The sequence below is a fragment of the Barbatula barbatula genome (genome assembly GCF_947034865.1).
Source record: "Barbatula barbatula genome assembly, chromosome: 12".
In the NCBI taxonomy this organism is placed as follows: Eukaryota; Metazoa; Chordata; class Actinopteri; order Cypriniformes; family Nemacheilidae; genus Barbatula; species Barbatula barbatula.
This window is the reverse complement of record NC_136775.1, coordinates 10,282,529-10,294,879: the sequence shown is the minus strand read 5'-3', so window position 1 is coordinate 10,294,879 and position 12,351 is coordinate 10,282,529. Positions and strand designations below refer to the sequence as shown.

At 38.5% G+C, this 12,351-nt stretch overlaps 1 protein-coding gene across 4 annotated transcripts; it reads left to right on the top strand.

The window, feature by feature from the left end:
* Positions 1-12,096, top strand: stx17 (syntaxin 17). Of its 4 annotated transcripts, none has more exons than XM_079469289.1 (7): positions 1-191; positions 509-574; positions 2,555-2,765; positions 2,849-2,958; positions 3,215-3,265; positions 7,814-7,900; positions 10,130-12,096. In XM_079469289.1, the coding sequence occupies exons 1-7, from the start codon at positions 69-71 to the stop codon at positions 10,367-10,369; spliced, it is 888 nt and encodes a 295-aa protein (XP_079325415.1). In that variant the 5' UTR covers positions 1-68; the 3' UTR covers positions 10,370-12,096. The 4 variants fall into 4 exon arrangements, with proteins under 4 accessions (XP_079325415.1, XP_079325414.1, XP_079325413.1 ...); XM_079469288.1 differs by having other exon boundaries at positions 2,552-2,765; XM_079469287.1 differs by lacking the exon at positions 10,130-12,096 and having other exon boundaries at positions 7,814-8,284.
* Positions 12,097-12,351: the final 255 nt, after the last annotated feature.

Genomic DNA, 12,351 nt, shown 5'->3' with positions numbered 1-12,351 from the left:
CAGAGCAAGACTTAGTACGAATGGATGCTTTGAGCCTCTGACCTTATAAAAGAGGTCATACGGTCATTATGGTGGAGGAAGCTGGTAAGCTTCTGCTCCGGCGTCTAGAGCCACCCATACAGAAATTCATTAAAGTGGCCATCCCCACTGACCTAGAAAGACTGCACCAGCATCAGCACAACATAGAAAAGGTATAGACGTGCACACATATACACAGATTCGACAGCATAGCTCACACATGGGCATCACACGCAAAATTCAGCATACGGTCAATAGAGCGTGGGTTTTGGTTATGAGCCAAATGCTAAATATGGTATAGTGTATCTGAAATCTCACAGTCAGACAGTTTGGAAAGCATGAAATAGGATAACATGATGTTGCATAGCCATTGAAACAGATTGCTCAGATGATAGAGAGTTACCAGGCTACGAGACAGAGGAGACTTTATTTAAATGTCTATAAGCTGTTCAAGCTGTGTTGTGAAATTCATTGAGGTTTCCTGTCACAGTTTCAGAAAAGCAGACAGTGGGACAAACTGCATCAAGAGCACATCAACTCCAGCCGCACAGTCCAGGTACAACACAGTATACCAACGGCATAATTATTCATTAACCTTTGAACTATCCACTTTCACACACACAGTGAGACATAGTTAATATGAGTTAAGGTTCAAAATGTGCTGTTTTTGGTTGCAACCAAAAATATATATTTTAAGGAATCATTCATACAAAAACCGTCTTAAAAAGCTGATGAAACGAACGTGCTTTTCTAATCTTGTGTGTTCTCTGCATTTTATTAAAGACTACAGAACTGCTTTCTGATCTGGTGATGTTATCGATCAACATACCTGTGTGTGTCTTATATGTAGTTCTTTACTGAAATCGGGAAGCCAGTACCTCTGTGTTGAGGAAAAGGAGGGTCTTTGTGTTTCTAGTTTTAATAGAAAGTGTCAGTCCATATTATTCTTGGTTTTGTTCATTTTCTCAGGGTATTAACTCGGTTTGAAAATATGCCCATGTGCTGCAAGACACTTCGTATTGTTGTTAGAACATAACATTCTCAGTGATGTAATAGGCTGTTGCCATGGTTAAAGTGCAAAACAAATGTATGACTTTCATTCTTCTGCAGATCACAAAAGAAGATATTTTGAAGACTGTTGTTAACCAAAAAACATGGATCCCCATTGACATCCATTGTACGAACACAAAACCACTTAGACATTTCTCAGAATATCTTCTTTTGTGTTCCACAGACGTAAGAGTAATTTGAACAACATGAGGGTGAATTATTGAAGGGTGAAATTATAATTATGATACGAAAACACACCATCTTACTGCCATTGTTGTGAAATGTGTGTATATTAAGTAGTGTTTGACTCCGCTCTCTGGTGTACCGCATGGTGTACGTGTGATGTTTTTTCTTTCTGTAATGGCCAGACAAGCATGTAACCCCTGTGTTAATGTCTCCGAGTGTCTGTCCGGGGATCTGACGGGGCAGTCCTTGGAGTTTGTTATGTGCCACGTGTATGCGTGACCTTAGCACCCAGGTTTCATCCCCCTGAGATATCAGAGAGCTTTCCTGTGTCCACCACTGCAGAGCTTGCAAGTGTTTCTATGTCAGCGAGATGTGGACATCGGACAATAGACGGAAACAAGACAGACATTGTTAAAGTAGCTCCCCAGGGATAGAAACAGAGTGAGCAAAAACCCTTAAGATTGCTCTCATCACAAACCTACAGATGAGAGGTTGGGGTGGGAGTGGAGTGTGTTGACCCAGAATTAAGATTTATTGTGGATGTCTGTGATGTTATATGTTTGGATGGACTGTACTTGCGAATAAAAGCAAGCTGAAAACTTTAGTAATATGTTTTGCATTGGTGTGTGTGAATCAGTTAGAAGGAATAAATCTGAAGATGATTATTCAGCATGTGAAATGACTGCAGTAGAGCGGAACGCTTTGATTGGTCTGCTGTTAACTTTTGACCCCTCGGTTCGATTCTTATAAATTGATCTGTAATCCCCGCTAGAGGTCTGCTGCCGGATCAGAGCTGAAGGGATTTCATATACATTCAGACTTGGGCAAAATAATGAAAAGAAATCATTCACATAAATATTTTAATACTTTTGATATTTTTGGATGCAGTGGATGAAATAAAACATGCATTTGGGTGCACTTGCACAAAGTTTCGGACAAGTTTGATTATTAGAATTCAATTTCTCCCAAATTTCAAAAAATGTTGTTTCTATTTGCAAAAAATGAAAACTAAAGGAACAGGTCAAAATAACAGAAAATATGCTCTGTATTTTTTCAGACCTCAAGTACTGCAAAGAAAACTAATTCATATTTACTTTTAAGCAACACAACAACATGTATTTAGGAATATAATTTTTTGTCACTCCTGAGGTTTGATTTTGTTGACACTAGACTGGAATGGCCACAATACATCAAGAAATGCTCATTTTAAATGAAAAATCTCTTATTTTTTTCCACAGCAAAAGGTGTGTAAATGAAAGTATACATTTTTATCACAAAGACTGTCGTCTTTTTGCAGCAGTTGCGTTCTAACCTGCGGGAGATGGAGAAGCTGTGTGGGCGTGTCCGCAGTGCCGATGCCGCAGACCTGGAGAAACTTGTTCAGCCAATCAGAGAGCGTGCCTCAGCTGCCATTCAAGAGTTTCTTAGGATGCATTCGGATGCTATCAATAGTCCCTGCTTTCAAGAAACTATCAGCACAGATGAGCACATTGCCTCAGATAGATCACACAGTATGTGTTTCTGAATCTCCACATTTTGTGAAGATTACAATGTGTTTCTTTTGTATATTTGTCAATTCAATGTGATTGGTTAGGTGATGGAGACACAGGTTTTCCTGGTTACACTGTTCTTCAAAAACAGCTGCTTCTACCTGAAATCCCAGTGGATCAGAACGCTGCAGAGTCCTGGGATTCTTTAGCTGAGGTAACACACCCAGAGGGAAATTCACTAAGAATTATTGTGCTCAGAAATAACAGCTTTTATTTGCACTTGCCCTCTGCATTATTTAAGCACCCGATTTAAAGGAATTATGCATATCACTTCAGATATCACACATATTTGTATTAAAAAGTTGAGGCAGGTCTTTTTAATTCTATGCACTAAAGTAAACGTAACTGTTTGCTCCACACATGCACATATTTAAATACACAAAGTTTGTGACGCTGTGATTTTTGTTTAGGATCTGCTGGAGCTGGACGGTTTAGTGAACGAGTTCTCTGCCATTGTTCATGTAAGTATCACTTTTGGGAGCGGAAGAACGGACAGGGAAAGAAAGTATTTATGGTGTTTGTATATGTGTGTGTGGACGTGGATATAGGGTAGACACCAAAACCCTTAGGTTTGGCAGAGCTGACAGACAAACGGTTTTGTCTCTTGAGAGCCAACAAGGTGGTATTGATCCCATCATTATGTGTGTGCGTGTGATTGAGAAGGCATACAGAGATCGGTGACAGTCTGTCAGCCATGTGCTAACCAGCGAGGATTAATGAGAATCCACGCCATCTAACAGCCGTTATTGGAACAGCGCAAGGTTGTAAACGGGGTTTAGGAGAGGAGATCATGTGTGTTCTGTCATCCTGGGAAAGATGGACGTTGTTCCATTCTTGTGTGTCTCTAAAGAATTATTGAAATTAAGAGATTATGCTGAATAAAGACACAATGATATCAAATAGGAAGAACATCACACTTCTGTCATTAATCTGACCTCAGAGGGGACATCATGGACAGGGCCATTGCTAGGAACACTAACTGGGAATCTTTATTATATATTCTGCTGGACCCCTTCTTTGAGACCCCTATTGTATCCGTTAGTTTTCTTATTATTATTATTCCGCCATGGAAGTCTATGGCAGCCCATAGAACCGTAAACAGGAAAGTTATGAAATTTTGCACACAGATACTGGACAGTCCCAACATTATCCAGAGCAGAGTCTCTAACTCAATCCCTTTAGCGCCAACAACAGTGCAAAGTTTCACTTACATTTTTGCCCATAACCTCTGAACCGTACACAGCAGAAACATAATTATTAGCCAATATCTCGTCTAGAGACGCACAAAAAGTTATCAAGAGATTTTTGATTGGTCAATCTGTTCTTGTACAGCACGTCAACGAATTTGACAGAGAGTTGGCCAAAATGTATTTGATGCTGTATCTTTGCCAAACTTTCAGAAACTTGGAAGGTGTTATCATAAGCCTGCCCTTTGGTAACGTGATGTGTTTCGGCGCAGTGCCACCTAGTGGTCCGAAGTTACTTACAATGGCTATTTTTGCTTATAACTTCCGAACGGCATCGTTAGATGGGCAGTGTCATGCAGAGTCTAACGATATCTAGTTTTCCCATGTCGGCCATTTTGGGCATCGTCCATATTGAATATTGTAGCAAAAGGCTGCGTGAGTCATGTAATCCGATTTTGGAATCCTTGCCAAGTCCAATGATACCAAACATGCCAGGTTTGGCCTGTAGTGTGATTTAGTGTAAAACATATGCTAAAATTGCTAATAACTTCTCAACCGGTCATCATTTCGAGAAGAAACCAGCATAGGAAGCACAGAACATTTAAAGGTTTACTTAATGTCACAGGCTTAATCTCAAAATTACCATGGTAAGTGGCCGAAAAATGGAAAAAAGTTTGCCTTATGTAACTTTTTTGTTTTTCTGAGTGTATATGCTTATTAGCTTCTAAACAAAATGAGATATCTTGCACAGTCTGAGAACACACAAAATGGTGGTGGGGCTGTTTTTGTCGTTAATGCAGTATTTTAGAAACGCAATGGCCGATTGCTACGAAACTTGGTATGGTTCATTAGGGCCATGTTCTGATAGGACCTGTAAAGTTATTGGTCAAGAGATATAACGAGATTTATTAAAATGCTTGTAACATATGAAGAAATCAACATAATATTATTCGATTAGTATATTTGTTGGCTCAAGCCAAGTTCATTGATATCAAAGTTGGCATATTGCACCATAGTTCCTGTCTGCCATATTGAATTATAGAAATAAACATACTTTTTCGAACTCCTCCTACAAAAGCTGCACTGAAAAGTTGCACTGAATTCAATGAAATCAAGTCGAGCACAGCCAAAGGGTCATGTGGCTGTATCTTCGCAACACTTCTGTGTATTGACACGAAACTTGGTTTGCCTCATCACTGGCACATCTTGTTCTCCTCACACAACTTTGGTGAGGCACCACCTAGTGGTCAAAGGTTATAAGCAATTATATTGGGCTCTTTATGCTTTTACATATCTGCTGTGAAGAAACTAATCATCAGAAATCTCCATGTGTAATTCCCTTAGTGCCCTTGTAGGGATTGAACCCCGTAATTGCTGCTTGCAGCTATATTTGTATATACATTTGTATTCAAATAAAGTTTTTTATTTCAAGAAGTTGATGAAACATTGTAGAAATACTGTATAGTACATTAAATATTTTATATAATTTAATTTAAATAGTGTTTTATTTTTAAATGTTGATGTATCACTGTAGAAATACTATATATATATATATATATATGTGTGTGTGATCGTATTTTCTGGACCTAGTTAGAACTCTGGCAGCTGCTTTCTGAACTAACTGAACTAAGTAACTTGACTTGCCTACTCAAAGCAAATATCTGAACCCCACTGAATATCTTTAGGGGTAACTGGAACACCAACTGTGAACGGGACCTGTCTCGTATTGCCACAAAAGATTGTAGACAGTCATTGCTGACATTGTGCTTTATAATATAAATGGTTACAATAAGGCTACAAAAAAATCAATATCCATAAAATTGGATCTCGGTTTTTTACCTGACACCCTGTTTAGCCAACGATAGTTATGAAGATCAACCTTGTTAGCACTTGCGTCTCTATAGAGAACACTTCTAGGGCACACTGTATCGTTGATTCCCTTAACACTGTTGCACCCATGAGGTCTCTGTGTGTGTTTCTGTGTTCTCCTGAGCATCCATGCAGCTTGTGAGCAGACGGTGCTGATTACTGACTACTCCTGAAGGGAGGGAGGGACTTCAATAGCTTTTGAACCCAGTCATCAGTGGGTGTTTTAAAATAATGTTTACAGTGGTAGGAGTTAAGTTGTTTATGAATCATTAATAGGAAGTCGATTAGCGATAAGTGTGAGGGTTTTATGACAGTTATTTTACAAACGTTTTCTAGGGAGTATTTGTATGTGTATATAAATATAGCCATGGACAAATTAAGAGAAATTACTTTGTTTTTTATTGACCATTTATTGGTTGGTGTCTAAGTAAATTGATCATTTTTTATTTATTCTGTGAGCTAGTGACAAGGTTCCTCCCAAATAACATTTAATAATATTGTTTCTATTCAATTTTATATTCATGTATACATGTATTTTAGGATCAGTTATATAATGAATGTATGATGGAATAAGCCAGCATTCATGCGTCATTACATTCTTTTACAGTCTTTAAAATTGCGGTTGGGTGACGTAATGTCATTCCTTGGGTTTGTTTCTGCTTGTTTCTTTTTTCAATTGTGGAATAAGTTGAACATTATACATCTATTATGTTAATCACACTTCTGCTATAAAACATTCAATATAAAAAGTTCTTTTATTTCAACAAACCGTAATGTCAACCATCTAGATAACGTTACCTTGGTGACATATAAATTGCTTTAATCCTCAACTACGTTAAATACATTACAGAAAACCAAATGTTTAAGTTCGCAAGACTTACCTAAAGATTTACTACAGCGAGGTTCCATCAGCTGACCCTAAACTATCTCACCCTGGCCCAAGGCCAGCGGGCCATCCTTATTGTTGAGTCCTGAGAAAGCACACTTGAGACAGATTTACATACACACCAATTATTTCAAAATAAAGAGGAAAAGATCACCAAATTTACAGTCACCCCGGGCTGCAGAGAGCAATGCAAAGCCAGATTTGTTTTTACGCTACACATTATTGCATACTGCAAAGGGACAGGTGCCAGGTTCGAGTAACTCTGTGCTGGATGGTAAAGGCAGATTTATTCCAGCATTCCCTATTGTGTGTGTTGTGTATACGTGTGTGTAGTGATTACGTGGGGCTCACACTGATTTAGACAGAGAGACAGCTGCCACTCTTTGAATATTTCATAGGCTTCCGACAGACCACCCAGTTACCCCCAACAACCGGCCCCCAACTCCCTCAGAACCAGCAGCCTTGCCCCCTCCCACTCACCCTTCTGCCCCAGAACACAGCAGAACGCCCCTCAAACCTCCTGCCTCCCACCATCAAGATTACTGAACACATCTTTGTTCAGTTTTTACTCTTTATCAGTGTCATGCGGCGTGGTTTTATGATCTAAAAATTTTAAACTGCATTCTTTTATAAATATAATGTAAGAAATACTGATTTGTTTTTTTATTGACATTACTGATATCTAGAAAGCAAAGTGACTTATCACTGATATTATAAATTGTTTTAATAATATTTGAATGAGCTATTTCTATCCAAATACACAGCACGTTTCCTTACATAGAATTCTCCATGTTTTTTCTACAGTATATCCTTAAACAGAGAAACGGCTCTACAGAGCATGTTTCGTAAATGCGTTATCTCCTTCGGCATAGAAGCAATATGAAATACGTGATGACTTCTTAGTCCTGTGTCAGCCAAAGTAGTGCTTCGAAAGGGAGGGAGCCGTTGGTTGCAATTTGCAACCTCACTGCTAGATGACGCTAAATTTCACACACTGGACCTAAAAAAGATTTCTACATTTTTGTCTGTGTGTGAACTGTCTGCTGATTCTCTCTTTTTCTTCTCAGGCTCAGCAGGAGAAGATTGACAGCATCGAGGAGAACGTTAGCATAGCAGCCGCTAATGTGGAGGAGGGGACCCAGAGCCTGGGGAAGGTAAGGGGAGTGGGGACACTCCCGCTAGGGGATCGATTCCACTCTACCCCCCTGCTTCACTCGGCCTACCCCACCATTGATCCACCTCAGAGCGCAAGAAAACCACAATTAGGAGAGAGAGTGAAAGAGAGAGAGAGAGGGGGAGATGGCGATGGTAGTAGAAGGCACCGGGCAGAGTGGGATCGATGTATGTCGCTCGGCCCCACGCGGGTAGTCGATGTGTGTGTGCCCGAGCGCATGGAAGTCTGAAGAGTGTAAAAGAGAGTCTATTAACAGCATTTGTGGTCCCGCTGGGGGTTCGATACATATATACACACATACGCACTCGCTGCGGAACGCCAACTTTTAACAGAAAAAGCATGGGAAGGGCGTAACACATAGCCAGGATGTGTGTGGGTATGCGTTTTATTGATCGAGTCTGAATTGAAATGTTTCTCTTTTTTGGAGTTGAAAGTTAATGCAGTTCTATTGAGTATTTGGTCTGATGCCCGTGTTGAAAGTGGACCCACCTCTGTGACTGCTGAAAAGGACAGGGGGTGGCCAACACACATACACACACTACCAAGGAATAAAGATATTGACATATACACACACTTACTCCTTAAAGTGCTTGATCAGGTATATCTTGATAATAGTTATAGAGGTAATTCCTTGGTTTTTCTATGGTTATGTCCAAAACCTAATCCAGCTGCCTCGCTGCCCAGTCACAGGTGGCGTTTCGCGTATGAAGATTGTATGACATCATTGAATTGACAAACTCAAATTTGAGTGAGCTTTAAAGATATCCTAGCAAATACTTTGTGCCCACGTAGCGTAGCGTGACAGTAATTCATACATTCCAAATAATACAAAAAAGTAATCAGCTAAAAGTAATGTCCACCTTGTTCGTCCAATTGACATTTTCACTTATTATTCAAATATATTATTATAGATGTATTGAAACCATTGTATTCGTGTGGCGTAGTTGTACTTGAGGTATAAACTGAACCTCATATTTGAGAAGAATTTTAGAAATAACTAAACTTTAAAAGATTACACAACACATTCATTTATTTAATCAAGGGACAATGGGTTACCCATTGACTTGCATTGGTTTTGTGTCCATACAATAGAAGTGAATGGGTACCACTGTTGTTTGGTTAACCACATTCTTCAAAATATATTTCTTTGTGTTCTGCAGAAGTAAAAAAGTCATACAGGTTTGAAATGACTAGAGGGTGAGTAAATGATGACAGAAGTTTTGTTTTTGGGTGAACATAGTTAGGAGAATGGTTACAAAATATGACTAAATGAGATGATCAACAAGCATTCATATCAGATAATATTGTAGCCAATGTATGCATTGATTCCAGTTAACCTTTTGTTAAACAAAAACATTTAAAAATATTGTCTATTAAATAGCCTAAACGTTTAGTCCATTTTGTACCATATAATATATTATGCATATTGTATATTTGTATCATACAATATTTATTGGTTTAATCTCACCTGAGGGGCCACTACTGTATATAAAAACAGGAGTATGGGATATAGGTAGCAGTTGATATATTCATGTTGCCATCAAAAACTGACCACATGGAGGCATCTTTATATGGGTATTATACTGGTATTATGCAGACGTTGGATTCGGATGTGGCCTTCCTGCTTTCGTATACTCTCATCTCATCTCTGTTTGAGCGTAATGAACTGCTCTGTTAACCCTGCCTTGATGATTAGATGACAGAAAGAGAGAATAAGCAGGAAAGAAGTTAAGATGATAGGAAAGGTGGCATTTGATGGACGCCCCTGCCTTTAAAGTTGACATATCTAAAAAGAACTGAAATTGTGCACGCGCGTGCCATGGGGGTCTGTCTTCATGCACTAATTAAAGTACACTTTGACTAAAGGGAGTTTCTCTTTTTACCTGATATCAATTAATTTACCAGCCATGGTTTGATCTGCAGACGGGGAATATGAAATTGAATGTTTTTTTATCTCTGATTATTATTGCATGTTTATTTATGCATATGTTTCTATTTGGCTGGACATGAAAGACATATACGGATAATTGTTTGGTTATCATAAAAACAGCACATGAAACGCGCATTAGTTCAAATGCTGCCTTTGACTGATGGTTGGACATTGATTCAACATAAACGATCGCGCTTCTCACGTGTCTGAACGATTAAATATTATTTTTTTGTAAATGACCATTTTGACCATTTTTCATCTGGCTCTCTTTATCTTCAGGCAGCCCGTTTGAAGCTGACGGTTCTGCCGGTAGCCGGTGCTATCGTGGGGGGAGTGCTGGGGGGACCGCTGGGACTCTTAGCAGGGTTTAAAGTGGCTGGGGTCGCCGCTGCCGTTGGGGGTGGACTTCTTGGTTTCGCCGGGGGCAACCTGATCCAGCGAAAGAGGAAAGAACGAATTGAGGGGCACCTACAACAGCTCAACAACAACAGTAACAACGACCACGAACATAGTCAATAACACACTCCAAGCACATTTGTTTTTGTAGACAGAACACAGAGGAGCTGGCGACCCACACACTTTCAGACAAAAACACCATAACCTCAACATACATAACACAGAAAACATAACAACCACAACTGCAGAGGAACTCCTACAGGCATTGCAAACACGCACATGCATGGCAACATGCTGCACCAAGTGGACTTGCTGATTTTCCTTACGTTAAACCGCCTTAATTCATCAACCTCCTCTATGCCAAAGCAAAGACGGCCTTATTCCGTCTCGTCTGAAGTCAAACTGCTGATTTTGTAATTTGATATTAGCATTCAAATGTGAAAAGTTATGTGTGATGGTTGTTTAAGGACTATGTGAATTTTTGTATTTTAAAAAAATGCATTGATGTACAACAAGATCGGTTATATAGTTTGAGCAGCTTCAGAACAGAGGACCAGCTTATTGTAACTAATGATTTAACACATTTAAAGGGACAGTTCACACAAAACATTTTTTCATCATTTTCTTACCCTCAAGTTGTTCCAAATTTCAGAAAAAGATATTTGGTTGAAACAAGTTCTTGGCCACCATCGACTAGTAGGACAAATGAAAAGGGTTGTCAAAAGTGCCCAAGAACTGTCTGCTTACCTACATTCTTCAAAATATCTTCTTTTGTGTTCAACAAAACAAAAACATTTATAAAGCAATGTATTCTACTACTTTCAATGGTGGCAAATAACTGTTTTATTACAAGCATTCTGTATTCAGACTTGGAACAACTTGAGGGTGAGTAAATGATGACATCATTTTCATTTTGGGTAAACTGTTTCATTAAGAACGTTTTGCTAGTCTGGTACCAGTGTACACTACAAACGATCAAAGTACCCAAAATACCCACATTGTGTATTGTAAGTATGATTGGGTTCTTTTTCATTTTGTTTTTGGAAAGGTATAATTAAAATAAAGATGTTCTGCAGCACTGTTGGGAATGGGATTGAAGACAAAGGGTAATAGTGGCCAATTACATCTCTCTACTGTACTCTATAACCCTATTAAGAATAAGTGTGAAATGGTAATTAACAGCTAGTCACTGTGGAGTTTAGAGATCATTTTCACAAATTAGCAGTGATGATTTTTTTTAGTTATTTTGCCTTAAATACCAAAAATTCTATCATCATTTTCTCACCCACTCGTCATTTCAAACATGAATTATTTTTTCTTCCGCAGAACACAAAATAAGTTATTTAGAAAAACTTTATTAATTGGCACCCATTGACTTTCTTCAAAATATCTTTGAGTTCTGCAGATTAAATAAAATCATAAAGGTTTGAAATGACAAGAGAGTGAGTAATTATTCCTTTAATTGTGATACTTTACGTTAACATCTCCGATATTGAAGAATATTTCAGGCTGCTTAGACTGTTTTATTTGTAACACTTTTTATATGATAAGTGTAATGGATGTCAATCAAAAAAATGATTCTTACCATTATTGGCCTTTATGGCTATACGTATAACACTTATGAAACGTGTGATTTATTATAAGTTATAATAAAAGTCACCTAGTAATAAATCATTGTTCCACACGAAGAGAATTGTTTTTTGGGATGTTTGTAATGTGGTGATGCCACATATGATGTTATTTCTTTATTTGTTTGTAAGCAATTCATCTCACAACCACATTTGTGTTATGGAGATGTATTTGATTGATACATCTCAGGTGAAAAATCCTCATAAAGGTTTATTGTTGTTCAGGCTGCTCATGTCTTTGTGTACCGCTGCTACTGCTGGGATGAAGGAATAGGTGATAGATTTTGGCGAGGTTTCCATGTAAGGCTTTGATAACGCAGGCCTCTGAGAGGCAAATCTAATACTGAAATCAATGCAGTGTGAGAGCTCCTTCAGCACAAACAACATTTAAATGTTATTTGATTATAGTCCTGAAGGACTGGCAGCCAAGCTGAACAATAACCTTTTGTGGTTTATTGATCCTTATTTTAGTTGCAC

Excerpts from the sequence above, each read along its gene's own strand:
- stx17 (XM_079469286.1), top strand. The coding sequence starts at position 69 with ATGGTGGAGGAAGCTGGTAAGCTTCTGCTCCGGCGTCTAGAGCCACCC. Across the intron at positions 2,766-2,848 it reads TGCCTCAGATAGATCACACA|GTGATGGAGACACAGGTTTT; the intron begins GTATGTGTTTCT and ends GTGATTGGTTAG. Across the intron at positions 3,266-7,813 it reads AGTTCTCTGCCATTGTTCAT|GCTCAGCAGGAGAAGATTGA; the intron begins GTAAGTATCACT and ends TTTTCTTCTCAG.